A 19,448-nucleotide genomic window follows, 5' to 3' on the forward strand; every position below is an offset into this window, starting at 1 on the left:
TGCACCAAATATTAAAAGCTGTATCAGAATGAAGTCTTGCTTGACTGTTATAAATTACACAGAACTTTCTCTCTCTGAACTGACATGAGAACATCGTGAGAATCAGAACCCAGAGGGATATTCGTTTCTGAATAATCCCTCCCCCCCATAACTCCTTTATCCAGTTAAGTGCAAAACATTACTTTCTGACTGTTTCAAACAGATTATGCCAAAAGGTGTGAACTTCCTGTGCCCTGTAGTGGAAAGAGCACCAATTGGAGTCATTACGACCTAGCTTCATGTCTAGAGGATGGCTTTGGATCAACCACTTATCTCTACGGCTGAATCTGGCATTTGCCAGTGGACATGACCCTGCTTCCTACCTCTCAGCGGCAAATAGGATATAGGCAGTCCCAGCCTTCCGACACGATCTGCTTTCTAGGAACTGCACTTAGGGTCATTTTTTGCCCATCTTACCGTTAGTACCAAGGAGCTTGGTGGCTAAGTGGTTACTCACAAGACCAGCAATTCAACACCGACAGCTGCTGGGGAGAAAGATGAGACTTTTATAAAAGAGTTACCATCTCGGAAGCGCACGGGGACAGTTCTGCTCTGTCCTATAGGGTCGGAACTGATGGCGGCAGTGAGTCTGGCTTTAGCTGACCATTAGTAACATGTACTACATACAATGTTGCAGTACATAATTTGCTGGCGTCATCATTCGCAGAGGTTCATTCATTGATGTTCAATTTTGTGATTTACAAAGATACCAATAATGACAGGCAATAATAATGCAAACTGAAACAAACAAACAAAACAGAGACAATCAGTTTAAGATTTTTCTATGGAGTTGTCAAAATGGGATTCTGAATCCTATTGTAAGTCAGAGACAGTTTGTACCATCGTTGACAATGTTTTGTAAATTTTAAAAGTGTTTTGCATATGGAAGAGATCATCGTTCGTGATTTTCCTTCGCAGAGGCAGCACTGTGAACTCAACTGTCCAGAAAAATAGTGAAGACCAACACCTAGCCTGCCTGTACTGAACACTGTTTGCTCTTCCTTGACAGAGCCAAGAAGGCTGGGACGGTCCATTGTCCGCTTTGCTTTTTGTCTCCCAGGGCCTCCCGTCCATTAAGTTCTCATAGTGATCAATGTTCCTGCTCCTAAAAGCACCCTTTCCCTCTGGATTTGTTGTTAATTACATGCCAGATTAGTAGAAATGGGCAGAGACAAAGGAAAAAGCAAAAAACAAGGCTTCTCCTGGTCAATGAAATGAAAGAGTGCTGCGACAGGTAATTAATTGTTTTAGTGCTGCTACCAGGGGGCTTTAAAACATTCTGGAAAAGTTCCATTATCTTTTCATTCATTTTCTCAATGACCTCTTAGAAAGCTACTTGTACTTCCTCTTACTTCCAGGTTCTTGGCTGTGTTTTGATTCTCTCTTTCTGCAAATATTTATTAAGCAGAATTACGTGCCAGGCACTAAAATAGACTCCCTGCCCTCATGGGGCTTACAATCTAGTACAGGAAGAAGTTCATAAAATCACAAATTACAGAGAAGAGTGAATATTACAGTAGGAGAGCTTTCTTTTTCTTTTTTGCAGACTAGAGGGACTTAATGTAACTCAGGAAGGGAGATGTAGACAGTTTTGCAGAGTATGTGATTTTCTAGGAGAGACGCGAAGGGTGAGTACGAATCAGCGGGCAGAGCAGAGGTATGCAAGAGAGGATAATTCCAAGCTGAGGGGTATGAGAGCGATGGTCTGGAACAAAGGTAGAGGGAAAGAGAAAGCAAGAGACAAATATAGGGAAGACCACTAACCATGGTGAGGAGTCAACATGCTAGAGCCAAGGACAGAGAGAGAGAGGCAGGGAAGCAAGGGAGAGACGAGAGGGAGGGCCGGAGAAGTGAGCAGGCTGCTGATAGCTGAATTCTGGATTTGGAAGTATTGCTGGGTATCGCTTCTTGGCCTTTTGGTTAAGATCAAGTGGAAGTATTACTGTGTTTGCAGCTTGTTGCATTTTCACACCCCAATTTTCCGACTAAATTGTACATTTCTTGGGGGAAAATGACTCATCTATTTTTCCAGTGCTTCTTGACAGGATGGATCCTCGTCTGTGATGAGCGAGTTGATAGAGCGTGCCCACAGAGGTTTGGAGCCCCGATGGCACTGCTGTGAGTGAGTGTTGGGCTACCCACTTTGCTCTGCAGGAGGAAGAGGAGCCTGTCTGCTCTCCTAAGATGCAGTTTTAGAAAGTGTCTAGAGCAGGGGTCCTCAAACTATGGCCCGTGGGCCACATGCGGCCCGCTGAGGACATTTATCCAGCCCGCCAGGTGATTTTGTCCCATTTACTTTTTTACTTCAAAATAAGATGTGTGCAGTGTGCATAGGATTTGTTCAGTTTTTTTTTTTTTTTAAAAAACTATAGTCCGGCCCTCCAATGAGTCTGAGGAACAGTGAACTGGCCCTATTTTAAAACTTTGAGGACCCCTTGTCTAGAGGGTTGCTATGAATCAAATCCATTTGCTGGCAGTGGCTACACGGGTAAAATGTTGCCACAAACAGGATGAGGTTAACATTATTATCTCATAAACTTGTATGGGAATTGTAAAAAAAAAGCAGAGGCTCCCATGGAATCACACAAGGTTCTGACTGCCATTTTCTAGCTCTGTAACTCGGGAACAGGCTATTTAACCTCTTTAAGGATTATTTCCTCATGAGCAAACAGAATATACTGCATACACTCGAGCATAAGCTGACCTGAATATCAGCCAAGGTATCTTAATTTTACCACAATAACTGCATTAAAAATGTGCTGAAAAACTCTGTTTATACATGAGTATATACGGTAATATCTCACTCACAAGGGTACAGTGAGGATTAAATGAGATACTTCCACATCTACAACAGTTCTAAGTACATTCAACAAGCACTACTTTCCTGTCTCTGCACTCCCTTCCCTATCTGAACTCTTAGCCTCATTCCTCTCCATCGGTCCCTACAGTCGATTCCATAAGCATTCCTTCGCTTGCACCTTCTCAACCTCCTTTCTCTTGCCTCCAAAGCGCTCCTTAATGAGTCTTCCCGTTTCTCGTCACCCCTTTCTCACTACACTTATTACAAGCGTTATCAATACTTCCCAACCCAAGTCGCATGATGGGCCCTCTGCTTGGGACCCGGCGAGGAATGAAAAGCGAGCACTAAAGGGACTATCACCCAACCACTGTCTCCAAGAGCAAATGGCAGCTCCCGAGACAGTGGTATGCTGACTGTGGGAACCTGGGGTTGTAGTGTGGTCCCTCGTGGGGGTGCCAACTACAAAGCCGCCACCACTCTGTGCGAGAAAGGTGGGTCTCTCTACTCCCATAAAGAGTTAGTCTTGGAATCTCACAAGAGCAGCTCTACCCTGTCTTACAAGGTCCCTAGGAGTCAGCATCAACTCAGTAGCAGCGGGTTTGGTTTTTGGTATGCTGACTGGTTCCACTTCTGGACTTCAATTTACTCTTTGACTTTTTACAACCAGTCCATTTTCCAAGCCTTCCCATTCTTCTAGAATTTCTAACAAACTCACCAAATCCCAAGGTTCCCTGTCAGTCGGTTCCCATACTGCATTTAAGCAGGCGATACCATTGAACTCTTCTTTCTTTCAAGCATGACCATTCCACAGTTAAAAAAAAAAAGGTTGAAGCACTTAACCCATTCCAGACACTGACCTAATGACTTCACTCCCTTGCTCCAAGGCTTCTGTGTTTTCTCTCTCCCTGCAGGAGGAGGGTGAGCCCTTGAGTCACCAACTCCTTTACAGCATCCATGATCTGGACTTTTTCTTCTTCACTTCTTTCATCCAATCTGTACTGGATAGATCACCATTTCCTGAATATGCCCTGTAGTCTATTTATTCCTGATATTTGCTTATGTCTGGGAAGCACTTCTTCCCCATGTCTGCCCATTAAATAGCTGACTCCATCCTTGCAAGCCTGCCTCTCCAGAAAGGCTGCTTGGGGTCCTTCCATAATGAGTCCTTTATTCTCCTAATTCTTTAAACGTCAAAGTGACTTGCCAGCCCCAGCAATGACCACAGATAATTGTGTGCCTTGTATTATTGTTCCCTGTGCTTAAAATGTATCTCCCTGACTAGGTTGTATGGTTCTTTTTATTTTGTTTATGATTCAGAACAGCATCATTTGGTTTTAATCACTTAGCTTTCAGGCTCTGTGCTTATACCTTCAACACTTTCCCAAAGATTTTCTGCTCCTCAAAAAGGAACATGAGTTTGGTCAGTAAGGAATGTCAGTTTGGTCCTGTCCCGGACACATTTAGCACACATGGAACCACCAAGGGGCCTGCTGATGGCTGTTGTGTTTTTTATTTCACCACTTCATGAGAATCGTAGTTCTCACAGCACACAGCACGTTCCCTTGAGTTGGCCCGGGCACACACCACATGCAGATGTTGGGGCTTGCCTAACCTTCCTGGTGTAAGGGCAAATCATTCTATTACCGGGGGCTGTGGGCAGCCTGGTTTTGTTAGCCGCTGTATTGTAGGGCAGCCTATGACGGTAGGTCAGATGCTGAACTGTTTTGCATGCAGCATCCCGAAGGGCTCAGCTGTGAGATTCTTAATGGGAAATATTTTTTTGCCTCATTCAGAAACTGGAGGGACCAGTCCCTGGAGAAGGGCCATTACGATGCTTGGTGAAGAGATGGCTTGCCACGGGGCTACAGCAGCGGGCTCAACCATGGCAAAGATGAAGAGGATGGCGCAGTGGTTTGTTCTGGGGTACACAGGGCCCCCAGAGTCGGAAGCAACTCAATGGCACGGGGCACCAGAAACAAAATCGTGAGCGCCCATCGCGAGCTGCCCGGTCCGGCCGACTTGCTCCTAGTGCGGGTCGTGCTGCCCCCTGCGGGTCACACCCGGCCGGCGTCCGCGGTCCCGCGCACCCTCCCTCTTACCCAGCGAAGCGGGGAGCACGTGCCCGTGGGATGTTGCCCCCGAACACCCTCGACCTCCGGGTTCCCGGCTGGGCCCGGGGTCTCCAGCTCAGTCCGCATCAGTCTCCCGAACTTTGACCGGACCCTCGCCGCAGCCATGCGGACTTTCTTCCCCAGCATCAGAGTGTAAGCGCGCCCGCCCGGCAGGAAGGAAGGAAGGCAGGCAAACCGAACCACTGGAGAGCGGGTCGATGGGAAGCTCCGCGTGCTGCTCAGCAGTCTTATTTCCAGGAGGCGCTGCGCTGTAGGGCTTCTTGGTGATGGTGGTGCTCACCCAACGGGAGGAGGAAGAGAGTAAGGAGGCGGGTCTTGAGGGGTGGGGCCAGACCAAAGGGCCTCTCACTTAGGAGCTTCTCCATTCTGTCAGCTCTCCCGGGGACACCCAAGGCAAGACTGGCACCTGGCACAAGGTAGGTGAAGGGCTGACGACAGAGGGTAGGCCTTTAGGGGTGTTGGTGGACGGACATTCCCAAGCTCCTCCAGCCTTAGCTTTCCATATTGGGAGACTCTCCCTTGGAGAGAAGTCTTGGGTCTGCAGTGGTGGCGTCCCACTGAGTGCTCCCTGGGACCATGCAGCCGCAGAAAGAAAGGCAAGGTTTTGGATGCGTGGAGATGGCCAAGGAAAGCTGAGGGGCCAAGGGTGGGGTGGGGTGGGGTGGGGGTGGTATGGGTGTGAGACAATGAACGGAAGGTTGCAAGGAAACCCCAGGAGACATGGAGGTAAATGGGTAAGGGTCCAGGGGAAAGCATGGCCAAAGGAGCACAGGGCAAGACCCGGATGATCAAAAGCTGGGGGCAGAGGGGTACAGAGGGAGAGGTCAGCAGACCAAGCGTGAGATGGCCATGGGGGCAGAAAGGAGCGGGTGACAGGAAGGGCAAGGAGGAAGGCAAGCTCACATGGAGCAATCTTCTCTTCCGGTTGGGGTGCATAACCCAGAAAGCCCCAAGCCAAGCGGGGGGCCAAGCAAGTGTCCAGGTTCTTCCTGGACTGACTCAGCTGGGGAGGAGACCCCCGTCACCCAAATCCTCTACCTCTTCAGACTCCCCTGTTGGTTCGGGGAGAGGGCGAGGCTGCTCCTAGCTGGCTGCGGTTGCAGCCACATCCTGCAGAGAAGGGGAGGGGGAAGTAAGAAGCAAAACAACCAGAAGAACCTCAACCCTGACTGCACATAGCAAATGTGGTACCAGGAAGGTCCCAAGTTCAACCCCAGCTGAAGACCTTAGGCCTTTGGTCCAGCCCGCCCCGGCCCCCACCCCCTGGGGTACTTATTTATCAGGCCTCCTCAAGGTGTGTCAACCTCACTGAGAGCCTTCCAGGGAAGGAGGTTTCCTTGGATCCCTTTGCTGGAAGCTCAGGTTCATCATTAACTAGTGACTTTAGCTCACCTGCTGCTTTTCTTGTAGCTTCTGTTTTCTCATTGAGGACAGCTACTTACTGACAGTCAGGAAGACTGCGATAACTCGTAAAGCCTTCAGCACATAGTACAAACCCCCACACCGGTGTTATCAGGTCATTTCCACTCAGGGCAACCTCACGTGTTAAGAGAGTCTAACTGCTCCAGGAGGTTCTTGGTAGTGGCACCATGGAAGTGTATCATCAGGCCTTTCTACTGCGGTGCTGCTGAGTGGGCTTGAATGCTCAACCTTGTGGTTAGTAGCCTAGTGCAAACTGCTTGTGCCATCCCGAGACCCGGAGGCTCTCTGTAAGTATCGGTTAATATTAGTTTTTACTAGAAAGACTCGTTTCTTTGAAGGCTCAACAGGGCACTTGGTGACACAGAAGGGTCTGGAGTCAGAAAGGCAGTCCGCTCTGGCCTAGCTTATGGTAAGGTTGCTGATCACAAGCCTCCGCTTGCTCAGCGGTAAGACAGGCGCAGGAATGCCGACACTGACTCGGTCTCAAACTGGCACACCGAGGCCCAACACGGTAGCTGTGGGACTCATCTGTCAGATAAGGCCCCTCCTCTCTAATGCAGTGGCAACAGCCTACTTCCCCTTAGCCTTAGCTTGCGGTGGGGCTGGCCTCGTTCCTTTGTCAAAGCTATTACTGTTCCTGTTGTTTTAGGGACTGAGGTTTCCTACAGCCTTCACAGGAAAAAGTAGGAGGGAGTCAAAGAGAAATGAGGGGGCGAGGAGTGGGGGTAGGGGGTGAAGATGGTAAAGGTGATGGGAAAGAAACCAAAGCGAGACAGAAAGGGGGAAAAACATTTCTCTCTTTCTAAGGAAGCCTGTGGCCTGTGACTGACCACGCACGCACCCGCTCCCCAGGAACGATGGAGACCTTCAGCTCAAAGAGCCTAGCTCTGCAGGCAGAGAAGAAGCTCCTCAGTAAGATGGCAGGCCGCTCTGTGGCCCACCTCTTCATCGACGAGACGAGCAGTGAGGTCCTGGACGAGCTCTACCGTGTGTCCAAAGAGCACACGCACAGCCGGCCCCAGGCCCAGCGGGTGATCAAGGACCTGATCAAGGTGGCCGTCAAGGTGGCCGTGCTGCACCGCAGTGGCTGCTTTGACCCCAATGAGCTGGCCTTGGCTACCCGCTTTCGCCAGAAGCTGCGGCAGGGCGCCATGACAGCACTTAGCTTTGGCGAGGTGGACTTCACCTTCGAGGCAGCCGTGCTGGCCGACCTGCTGACCGAGTGCCGGGACTTGCTGCTGGAGCTGGTGGAGCACCACCTCACGCCCAAGTCACACGGCCGCATCCGCCACGTGTTTGACCACTTCTCTGACCAGAGTCTGCTCACGGCCCTCTACGGGCCGGCCTTCACTCAGCACCTGAGCAAGATCTGTGATGGGCTCAGGAAGCTGCTGGATGAGGGCCGGCTCTGAGTGCTGACCCTGCAGGTGCCACGTTGGACACACAGCAGACAAGGGGCTTTCTAGCCCCGCTCATCGGCCACTAATACGTCACACTCTTCAGGCTTCCGCCCTTCCCAAGAGTGCTTTTGGCCCTGAGACCACCCTACACCCAAACTGCTGATGGAGAAGGAGAAATGCTGAGGGCTGACGCTCCTTTCCCACTGCCCCAAGACCGGAAACAAAGCTGCCTGACAAAGATGAAGTGAAACTCAGATGGCTAATTCCTCCATCCGGGACTTCTGCAAAGGAAATCCCCCTCCTCTATGAACTGAGGGAAGGGGTACCATTCATATAAGCCTTCTGGGGACACTAAAGACAGAGGGAGACACTCTAGAACCTCTAGCTGTGGACAGAGGCTGGCCAGATCCGGAGGTTCTGTTCCTGAGTGCAGGAAGAAGCGCTAGGGCAGGGAAGAGTCTCACAGGGTAAATAAAACTACTAAAACATGCCAGGGCTCAGTGTTTAATCTCTCCAGCTTCTCACCCCTTATGATCACTACAGAGGAAAGGCAGGAAAGAAACAGTGTGTATCTCACCTCTCACCATTTCCGTACAGCACACAGGCTTGTTTTCAGTATCCATGAAGTTGTCTTACCTACTTCTTCTTTTTAAGAAACGCAAAGCAGCACACAGGAAATAAAACAAGCAGCACCGCACATCAGTGCTACACACTGCGGATAAATAAGCAGTGAGGAGCGAGGCCTAGCTAGCAGACACTGGTGGAGGAGGGGTGCCGCAGGGAGAAAGCCTCCGCAGAGGGCTAGCATCCTCTCCAACTCCGACATCGACATCATGCTTCGTCTAGCCCCTGTGCCCGCCACAGGCTAAGCAAAGGAGTAAGTCAGGGGGAGACCTGGTGGGGGAGGAGGTTCAGGACCCCACACACTGCTTTTCTCAGAACAATAGTTGGGAAGTTATAGGGAGCTAGTTAATTCTTAACTCTCAGATTGCTGTGGGGAAGGCCCCAGCAGATCCCCCATCTCTGCAAGGGGACTGGGTCACTGAGTGTCCTGCCCTGCACATCGCGCTTGACTCAGGAGGTGGGAACCAGTAGTCACTGGCTCGCTGTGCCCGGATCTCTTTCACCCTGGGACTACTTTAGAAACCCCATTTCTTCAGCTAAACGAGGGAGGGAATTCACCAAATAAATATGACTTCAATATAGCACCAAATAAATTACATACATAGTTGGGGATCAGGAGGAAGGTGGAGGTTAGGCGATTCCCTGTTCTAAGGTCAAGGGGTGGGAAAGGCAGCAGGGATGTAAAAAGAGCCTTTTGAATCTAAAGGACAGCTCTAGATTCAGTTGAAAGACTGAGAAGGGGTCGATTTTCCAACCCCAACTTGTATAGTAAAACTGCCCCAGGAGCCCTTGGGTGGACCAGAGGGCCGAGGGTGATGGCAGGAGTGGAGGGAGGTGGCTAGGAAACCATGTTCTGGAGCATCACCTCAGGCTCCTCTCCCCCTCAAGTTGTTCCTTCAACATCTTGCTTCTTTCAATCAGTTCTGGGACATCAGAGTTTAAAGATTTCATCCTCCTGGTCCCGTAGTGTCTGGGTCCGTGAGGTCCGGGTCAGAGGCACAGGACCTAGGACTGCTCGTTGCTGCATCCGAGGGGAGCTCAGGTGGGGCCCTGCATCCTCTCCAGGCACCCTGCAGGTGAGGAGACGTGGGGAAAAGAGTGGCAGGTCAGCAAGAATTGGAGGATGTCCCAAATGGAGAGGTACACTGGAAACGAATCAATCCGCTCCCCTATCTCATGATAAGACGGTGGCCTAGCAATGCCCCCTAGAGGATAGACCCTAACTCTAATTCTCCCTCATGGACTTTCAGAGCAAGAAGCCCTACTCCGATGAGAATCCAGGACTGTTTCCTTGTCTTTACCCTTGGCAGCAGCTGCTGGCTCTGCTCATTGTCGTGGGGCTGCCTGAGGAAGAAGGACCCCTTGCTTCTGCTGGCCCTGTGTTGACTTGTGTGTGTAGTCCAAGAAAGGTTGGGAGAATGGAAGAGATCCTAAAGGGGCTTCTATAGGATCATTCAAGACTTACCTGCTTTCCCCTTTTCTCAGCTTCTGGGCAGCAGCCTTCTTGGACAGGCTGATCTGTGAATCAAGCTTCTTAAGGAAATCAGAGACCGAAAGGTCATGGGTGGACTTGGCGGGCTCCTGGCCGGATGTGGGGAGGACTTCACCATGGGCACGCTTCCAACATGTCTCCTGTTTTTCCCTCTCCGCTGAGTGTGGCCCAGCTTCAGCCTTACTTGGCTGCTCCGCTTGTCCCTCTTCTTCATCATCAGAATCCAAACCATTGAACAGGTCTCCGGGCTCTGTCAGGACGGGGATGTAGAGGGTTTTCTTCAGAAAGATGGAGTCATTAGTATAAAGGCGGTTTGCACGCTTAATCTGCTCCATCTTAAAAGAAAAGTCACCAATTACTCACAGGAATAATGATGAAGGCTGCATTTCATAACATTTCATTCTTTTAAAACAGTGCCTCGTCTGACCCTCTACCAACCAAGCCGAAGTACAAAGGGCTGTAATCGCCCCGATTTTATAGATCAGCAGTTTTCATGCTTTCTGCTCTCAGGGCCCCTTTACAGCTTAAAAAAAAACTACTGAGGACTCCAAAGAGCTATTGTTTAGGTGGGTAACAGAGGTCAATATTAAATGCATCATAAATTGATATTGAGGAAATTTAAAAACATATACAAGTACTTATTTTACAGTAACCAACCCTTTATATGATAACATACTCTAATGAAAAGTAACTCTATTTTCCAAACCAAAAATTGAGCAAGAAGTCTGGTGCTGTTTTGGATTTTTGCAAATCACATTAATGTCTGAATTAATAGAAGACAACTAGATTCCCTTAGTTGTAGCTGCGTTCAGTCTGAAGCAGTACTCAGCAGCCTGCTGTCTGTGGGAAGCTCTACTATAGTCATGAGAGCATGAGAATGAAAAAGACAAATAACAGCATCTTGTACTTATTACTATGAACATAATGTTGACGCTTTGGGTCCCAGAAAGAGCCTCAAGGAGCCCGAGGAGTCCCCTGACCTCAATTGACACCTGCTATTAAAGATAGAGGGATTTAGGCTCAGAGGCTAAATGATTTGCAGAAGATCATTTAGCAAGTTAATGACAGAGTGAGAACTAGAATCCTGGGCTTTATATTCCTTCTAGAAATGTTATTCTTGGTAGATAATACTAGTAATTTCAATGATAAAATATTTATCAAATATATAGTAACTGGTATCCCCATTTAGCTACCTGGCCACCAAGGAAGAAATCCCAATGCCATCCTTTCACCACCCACAGTCAACTGATCAACAGAAACCTAAAACGAAAACCAAGTCAATCCTGACTCACAGCTGCCCAATAGGACAGAGTGGAACCGCTGCGTTGGGTTTTCAAGACTGTCCATCTTTCCAGAAGCAGCCTGGCTTCTTTCTCCCATGGCTGGCTATCGTGTTTGAACCATCAACCTTTAGGTTACCAGACAAATGCTTAGCCCACTTTACCACCAAAGCCTGCTGGTCAACGAAAGCGTTTCAAACATCTCTCACCTATGGTCTCATCCTTATGTTTTGTGCCACTGATTCAAAATCCTCCAAATCACACTCACTGCTGTCGAGTAGTTTCTGTCTCACAGCCACTACAGGGAAGAACTGTCCCATTTGGCTTTCCAAGGCTGTAAGTCAGACTGATCTTTCTCCAGAGGTACTTTAAAACAGACCATTCATATTTCTCATCTGGATTACTTAACGGTTTTAACATTGGTTTATAACTTCTTATGGCTCTTCCCCACAGCCTCCAAAAGGCAAAATCCCAATTAGCATTCAGGGTCTTTCTCAGGCTAGCCTCCATAAGAAACACGCTTTGTCTCTTTCTTGCCATCTAGGCGTTTTGTTATTATAGATGCTTCTCCTTTCTAGGAACAGCCTAGGCTCTCTCACATGTTGGGGTCTGTAACACCACAATCCTGTCTGCCCTAGATGCCTCCCACCAGCCTCTCTGCTTGCCAAACCAGGACTCATCTGCATTGTTTCTTTTGGGCTTCCCAGAACATTCGGGACTCAAACTCTAAAAACTAACTCACTGCCATCAAGTCAACTCCGACTCACAGTGATCCTGGAGACAGGGCAGCACTGCTCCTGTGAGTTTCTGAGGCTGAAGCTCTTTGCAAGAGTAGAAAGGCCGGTCTTTTTCCCATACAGAGAGTGGCTGGTGGTTTGGAACTGCTCACCTTATGGTTTGTAGCCCAATGGGAGTCTCTAGGCCACCAGAGCTCCTTGGGAAATTTTTACTTGCTTTATTATATTGTTATTCACTCTTTTGCATGCTTACTTTCCCACCACTTGGTGAGTCCTTTAGGTTAAAAAAAAAAAAGGTACCTAGCTGTCTGGTATGCCCAAAGCGCTATTCAGCGTCCACAGTGTTTGATGGTAATGGTCTCATTAATGATTTACACAGTGGCTGTACCAATGGGCTCCAACATAACGCTACTGTGAGGGCAGCACCTGGACGGGCAGTGTTAGGTTCTGTTGTACATGAGGTTGCTATGAGCCACACTGACTCAATGGGACCTAACAAGACAACATTAATGATTTATGAACAGATAAGCCAATCAAACAGAGGAACCACAATAGAGTACGTCAGTGCTCTAAGAGAGTGAGTTGCTTGTTTTGGAAACCCATGGTCAGTTTGGAAAGCCCCTATTTGTCAAATATCAGGGGAAGACTATCATAATGACCTTGACTAAGATACTGCTATAATGGGGTTTCAAACAAAACTTGACTAACCTGAACATTAAAAAAAGTTAAAATTGGCTTGCACTTTTGTGTTTTTACTTTGCCAAGTGCTGCTAAGCTATTAATTTTATTTTACCTAGATAATTTCCTAGGTCCAATGCCAAGATGTTATGAATTAATCTATGATTTTTTTTTCTTTTACCATATCCTTGAAGCACCATATAAGCAGAAATCATTCTATTTCTAAAAAGGATATAACCAAAGTCAAAGCCTAGGGGGACCCTGGGCCATACACCACAGTCTTTAAGAGCTAGAAAAGCCCTTAGAACCTATTAGAATTAAAAATAAAGAAATAAATAGAAGCAACAAAGCCCACATGGAAGAAGCACACCAGCCTGTGCTATCATGAGGTGTCGAAGGGATCAGGTATTAGGCATCATCAGAACAAAAAATCATGTCATTGTGAATGAGGAGGAGTGCGGAGTGGAGACCCAAAGCCCATTTGTAGGCCACTGGACATCCCCTTACAGAAGGGTCTCAGGGAGGAGATGAGCCAGTCAGGGTGCAGTGTAGCACTGATGAAACATATAACTTTCCTCTAGTTCCTAAATGCCCCCCGCCCACTTTCATGATCCCAATTCTACCTTACAAATCTGGCTAGACCAGAGGATGGACACTGGTACAGATAGGAACTGGAAACACAGGGAATCCAAGGCCAATAATCCATTCAGGACCAGTGGTGTGAGTGGTGGTACCGGGAGGGTGGGTTGGAAAGGGGGAACCAAATATAAGGCTCTACATATAACCTCCTCCTTGGGGGACGGACAACAGAGAAGTGGGTCCAACAGAGACGTTGGACAGTGCAAGATATGACAAAATAATAATTTGTAAATTATCAACAATTCATGAGGAAGGGGGAGTGGGGAGGGAAGGGGAAAAATGAGCTGAGAGCAGGGGTTTAGGTGGGGAGCGGATGTTTTGAGAATGATGAGGACAAAGAATGTACAAATGTGCTTTACACAATTGATGCATGTATGGATTGTGGTAAGAGTTGTATGAGCCCCTAAGAAAACGATTAAAAAAAGAAAGAAAACCTGATCACATCCAGTCAATTCTGACTGACAGTGACCCTATAAGACAGAATAGAACTACCTTATAGGGTTTCCAAGACATTATCTACGGAAATAGACTGCTTCATCTTTGACCCAGAAGCACCCCGTGGGGTTGACCCGTCACCGTCTGCTTAGCGGCTGAGCTTCTTGAGTGGCGTGTTAGTAAAGCAGAGCAATGAAAAGTGAGGGCTGTAGAACGAGCCCACCTGGTCTGAATCCCAAAACACCCCACTTGAGTCCAGTCAGGTTTGACGCGTCCTGGAGACCATGGATATAGGGTTTCCAAGACTGTAACTCTATTTCCCAAGGAGCAACCAGTGGGCTTGAACTGCTGCCCCCTTATGATTAGCAGTTTAGCCAATAACCCGATCCACCACCAGGTCTGAATCCTAGCTCTACCAGTTTTACTAGTTGCATGATCTAAGTGAATTTATCTCCTTAGGGTTCAGTTTTTTCATCTTTATATGGAAATAGTTAAAAAACCTACTTCATAGGATCTTATGAAGATAATATGAGGGTAAATAAAAGGCTACCGGTACAAAATCAGACTTTATTAATAAAAAATATCAACACGTGAGACTATTGTTTCTTGACATATCCTCTATCAAGGTCTATACACTCCTGAAGGCAGTGTTTCTCTCTTTCTCTAATCCTTCCCCATTCTACATTCTTTGATTTACACTTAAAAAAGGAAGCTTTGGCAAGACCAGGGCTGGGGGGTGAACAGGTTTGGTGTCCCAGTGAAATTCTTATAGGACAGCCCTTGGCACCCTCAAAGAATACGCAGATGCGCTGCTGTGATTTCCTCAGAGCAAATGTCCCTGCCTTTTTCTCATCAACGTGGTTTTCTTTTTTCTTAAAACGTCATAAGTACTGAAAATCATCCAGTGTCCTTCAAGAAAATCTACCAAGATTATCCTTTGGACTCCCCCAAAAAACATAACCTTATCTCTTTGTGTTTTTAAAAAAAAAATTATTAGGGGGTTCGTACAACTCTTACCACAATCCATCCATCCATTGTGTCAAGCACATTTGTACATTTGTTGCCCTCATCATTCTCAAAACAGTTGCTTTCTGTTTGTGCCCTAGATCTAATTTCTTTTGATTTTTGTTGCCCATTAGGTGCGTCTGTGTGGAGGGTTTCACCATCACCTTCTGAGCTGGCTTCGCTGCCTTCAAGTTCACTGGCCCTGCAGATCCCCTCAAAAGTCACTTTTTAAGGAGACCTGTTTTGGAGGCACCCTCATGAGATTAATACAAGTGTTATCACCGAGAGAACTTGTTTGCAGCCACCACAGAGACATGTTGGGCATGTTGGGCTTGTACTAAACCCACGCAGGTATCACGGGGACCCTAGTAGCCATACTTTTCGACTTACCCTTGTGTAAGGTAACATGTATATAGCAAGTTTTCTTAAATGAAAAGTAGATAATAACTTAAGTAATTTTCATTAATACATATTCCTCACTTTGTAAATGGTGAGGAAACAAGTTCAAAAGAGTGGAAGTGACTTAAAAGCAAAGTCAGTGATTCCTCTAGTTTTTTAATGCTTCTTCCCCCCACTATCATGACCCCTGTCTGCCTTACAAATCCAGCTAGAACAGAGCATGTGCACGGGTACAGATAAGAGCTCTGGACACACGGAATCCAGGACAGATCAACCCCTCAAGAACAATAATGGGAGTAGCAATACCAGGTGGGGTGGAAAGGGGGAAACAAATCCCAATGATTGACGTGTTAATCCCACCCCCCAGGAGGACAAACAACAGAAATGTAGGTGAAGCGAGACAGGACAATGTAAGACATAAAAAGAATAATTTATAATTTAGTATGGGGTCACGAGGGTGGGAAGGAAGGAAAGGGAGGGAATAAAGAGGAGCTGTTACCAAGGGCTCATGTAGAAAGAAAATGTGAAAATGATGATGGCAACATATGTACAAATGTGCTTGACACCATGGGTGGATGGATGGTTAGAAGAGCTGTCAGAGCTCCCAAGAGAATTATAAAAAAAAGCACAGTCACTTAGTAAGCAGCTGATTGGGACTCCAATCTAAGGATCTCCTTCATTAGACTACAGAACTGCTCTGTGTTAGAAAGGGTTTAAAGCAAAAACAAACAATTAAAGCCTAATATGTACTTATCAATTCATTCGTTGCTCAGTTCCCTTATTTCCAAGGCTTCTGAGCCCCTGCTGTGAGCTAAGGGATGTCCTGTGCTTCCCTACCCACTTGGGCCACTCCCTCCATTTGTAATGTTCTCTCTGCTGTACTCCCCGTTTCTGTGCAGACATCTCTGCCACACTCATTCATTCATTCAGAACAACTTAACAGGTGTCTGAGAAGCTGAATAATTTCTACGTGCTGCGGATTATACCAGGCTACAGGGATATAAAATGGAAAGGAAATAGCATTTATCCTTAAGGAAAGTGTGATGCTATTATTGGTTGTTATTATGGACCTCTAGTGATCCTATAGGCCAGAGAAGAACTGCCGAAGATGTTTCCTAGGCTATCCTCTTAAAGGAGGTACCCTATATACTCGTATATAAGCCGAGTTTTTCAGCACAAAAGATGTGCTGAATAACTGGGGTTCGGCTTATACACAGGTCAGTGGTACCCCACAGAGGTGTAACATCCCTGACACTGCAGGGCTTTGAATGCTTGTTTACTCATATCTAACCAATCAGAGCCATCCTGTGACGTGGACGGCTCCAATTCGCAGAAGCACTCATAGTGAGATTCACTTACGCAGGCAGCTGAACTGGTAAGGATGTGTCTGTGGCTGCGCGCCACGTCTCTCCCCTCTGGTCTCTGTGTTAATTCACATCCTGCATTTCCCACCCTAGGCTTATACTCGAGTCAATCAGTTTTTCTGGTTTCCCAGGTAATAATTCGGTACCTCAGCTTATACTCAGGTCAGCTTATATTCGAGTATATACGTAGATCACCATTGGGAGCCACTCAAACTCACTGCCATCGAGTCAATGCTGACTCATAGTGACCCCTGTCAGTTTCCGAGGCTGTACTACTGATAGGAGTAGAAAGTCCTGTCTTTCTTTCATAGAGCTACTGGTGCCAACCATGAGGGTCACAGCTCAATGCAGAATCACCCCGCTACCAGGGCTCTTACTGGGAGCCAGTGGTATAATCAAATGGCCAACATTTTGCTTAGCAGCTGAGTCTTTAAATAAGGAGTCACCAGTGCTCCCAGTATTCCTTTAAGGAGAGTACAAGCTATTGAAAAGACAAAAATCTCAGGAGGGTGGAGGGAAGGTGAGGGAGAAAGGGGGAACAGATTACAAGGCTCTACATATAACCTCCTCCCTGGGGGATGGACTGCAGAGAAGTAGGTGAAGGGAGACGTCAGACGGTGTAAGATATGACAAAATAATAAATTATAAATTATCAAGGGTCCATGGGGGGAGGGGGAAGTGGGAAGGGAGGGGGAAAATGAGGAGCTGATACCAAGGGCTCAAGTAGAAAGCAAATGTTTTGAGAATGATGAGGGAAACACATGTACAAAAGTGATTGACACAATGGATGGATATATGGATTGTGATTAAGAGTTATGCAAGCCCCCAATAAAATGATTTTTAAAAATCTAGATAGACAACAGCAATACATAAACTGTCAAGAGGGGTCCAGAGGAAGAAATTTCTATGTCTTTAAGGATCATTCACAGCTTGCACTGAAGTTCACCTCTGTCCCCCTCCAAATAAAACACTCATCTGTTTCTCATTCCTCACCCCTTGTTAACACCACTACAAATTCCCCACATTCTGCCAGCTACTAGCATCTTTTGTGTCCCAGGCAATTTCTCACTAGACTGTAAGTTATGTGAAGCCACAGGTTTTGTTTCTATCTCCAAAAGGGGTTACCTCAGTGCTTTAAACATCACAGTCAAGCAAATGGCTAAATTCAACAGCTGTTTGTATGAGATTTATCAGGGCACAGACAAATCCTCCCAAGCCTTAAAGCAATGCATCTTTATACCTATCAAATACCCCCTGAGTACTTGGTGTAAAGACACATGTTCCTTTGCCAAGAAAAGCCACCATACTGGAAAGAAGGCAGAGCCTTGAGAAGGACAAAGAACCAAAAGGCTCTCCAAGAACTCAGAACTAAAACCAGCTCTCCATTATTTGCTGTAAATGTTCCATCAATTGCAAATTAAAAAGTGTCTATGTAGTTAATAAAGTTACAGGCTGTAGGGTCGGAAAGACCTGTTTGAATTCCAACTCTGATATTCATTAGCTATTTAATTTTAGTAAACTCTGTTAGCAGATAATCCACGTGTCATCTTCTGTAGCCACAAAAACCTCACTCACTGCCATGAGCCAATGCTGACTCATAGCGACCCCTTGTGGATGTCCGAAGCTGTAATTGTTTATGGGAACAGAAAGTCCAGTCCTCTGCTGTGGAGCTGCTGGTCCACGAGGATGGCAGCTCAGCACGTAACCACTACCCGTCAGGGCTCCTTATCCACAAACAGGGAACCGTCATTGTACACTTGGCTGGGGTGGGAGGCTCAAGTAGGTTAAGATGTGTCAAGCACCGAGCATAGGCCCTGGCTTATACAGCCGGCTTCAATTACATAGGAGCTGCTCCTCTCCATTAGGAGGGTGGGACAGGGTTTGTCCCGAGCCCACAGAGCAACACTGAGAAGAGAAAATAACCAAAAATATAAAGGCAGACACAACCCCAATTAGAAAAAGTTACCTCGAAGGGTCACTATATTTAAGGCATTCTCTCCTAACTGGCGGTCAGCGCCCTGGTCCTGAGAGACTCACCGTCACCCCGTATTTGAGTGCTAGTCCAGCCAGAGTGTCTCCAGGTTCCAGCGGATGCTCCAGGCGTCTCTGCCTCACCGGGGAGCAGGCGGACTGCACCAGGCTTCCATAAGAGCGAGCCCGGCTGCCTCGGAGCAGTCCTGACCCCCCGAGCGGGGGCTGTCGAGAGGGGGACGCCATCTCACCCAGCAGCTGACGGATACGGTTGGGAGCGAGAAAGGACCGGCTACGCGGACAACAGTAGCGGGGCCGGGTCTGCCAAGGGTATCCAGGGAGACTCCTTTCCTGTCTCCCCTAAATCTTCCCTCCGCGTCAACCCCCGATCCCGAACACTCCCAGAACCCGCCCCCGCCCCGGCACTCCGCTCTGTCTCCCGGGGACCTAGGACATTCTGGCCTGAGAGTACGTCCGGCGTCTTTTACCTCCCAGCACCTTTCCCACAAACCTGGCCCTTGGATAGTCAGTCTTACTAGAGTCTCTCTTCAGAGCCCCTACAGCGCCACGGTACCCCTGACCTTTGACCTCGATGAGCCCTCTTCACACCCTTTCCTCGGTGGGCACCCCAGCGGGGCAGCCCGGCCTCCGGGCTCCCCTCCCCTCGGCTCCGCCCCGTCCAGGGGTGGGTTCTCCAGGGTCAGAAACCAGCCGGGCCCACCCCGAATGGGTGGCGCCGTCGACGAAGCCTGTGAGGACGATAAATTTGTAGTCCGCTACCCGCTCAGAGATCCTTGAAGGACTCGCTCTACGTCAGACCCGTCTTCCATTCGGGCTCAAACATACACTCCACGTATAGGCTTGGGCTCTCCAAATGCCGCGAACCTGCCAAGGTGCGAAAGACCTGGTTCCAATCCGGTGACAAGTTCTTTGAGAAAAGACTTCATTTCCCAAAAGGCTAAGCGCTTGCGGGGTCGCAGGGCACCATAGGAAATGCAGTCTCCTGGGGACCAGAGGCGTGCTTCCGGCGT

General features: G+C 47.8%; 2 protein-coding genes across 2 annotated transcripts; one reads left to right on the forward strand and one right to left on the reverse strand.

The window, feature by feature from the left end:
• Positions 1-567: 567 nt before the first annotated feature.
• On the reverse strand, positions 568-19,397 carry LYSMD1 (LysM domain containing 1). The gene is made up of 3 exons (XM_075561803.1): positions 18,484-19,397; positions 9,883-10,244; positions 568-9,487 (listed from the first exon to the last, which is right to left on the reverse strand). The coding sequence occupies exons 1-3, from the start codon at positions 18,661-18,663 to the stop codon at positions 9,349-9,351; spliced, it is 681 nt and encodes a 226-aa protein (XP_075417918.1). The 5' UTR covers positions 18,664-19,397; the 3' UTR covers positions 568-9,348.
• Positions 7,111-8,276, forward strand: TNFAIP8L2 (TNF alpha induced protein 8 like 2). The gene has a single exon (XM_075561810.1). The coding sequence runs from the start codon at positions 7,251-7,253 to the stop codon at positions 7,803-7,805; it is 555 nt and encodes a 184-aa protein (XP_075417925.1). The 5' UTR covers positions 7,111-7,250; the 3' UTR covers positions 7,806-8,276.
• Positions 19,398-19,448: the final 51 nt, after the last annotated feature.

The sequence above is a fragment of the Tenrec ecaudatus genome, chromosome 1 (assembly GCF_050624435.1).
Source record: "Tenrec ecaudatus isolate mTenEca1 chromosome 1, mTenEca1.hap1, whole genome shotgun sequence".
Lineage (NCBI taxonomy): Eukaryota > Metazoa > Chordata > Mammalia > Afrosoricida > Tenrecidae > Tenrec > Tenrec ecaudatus.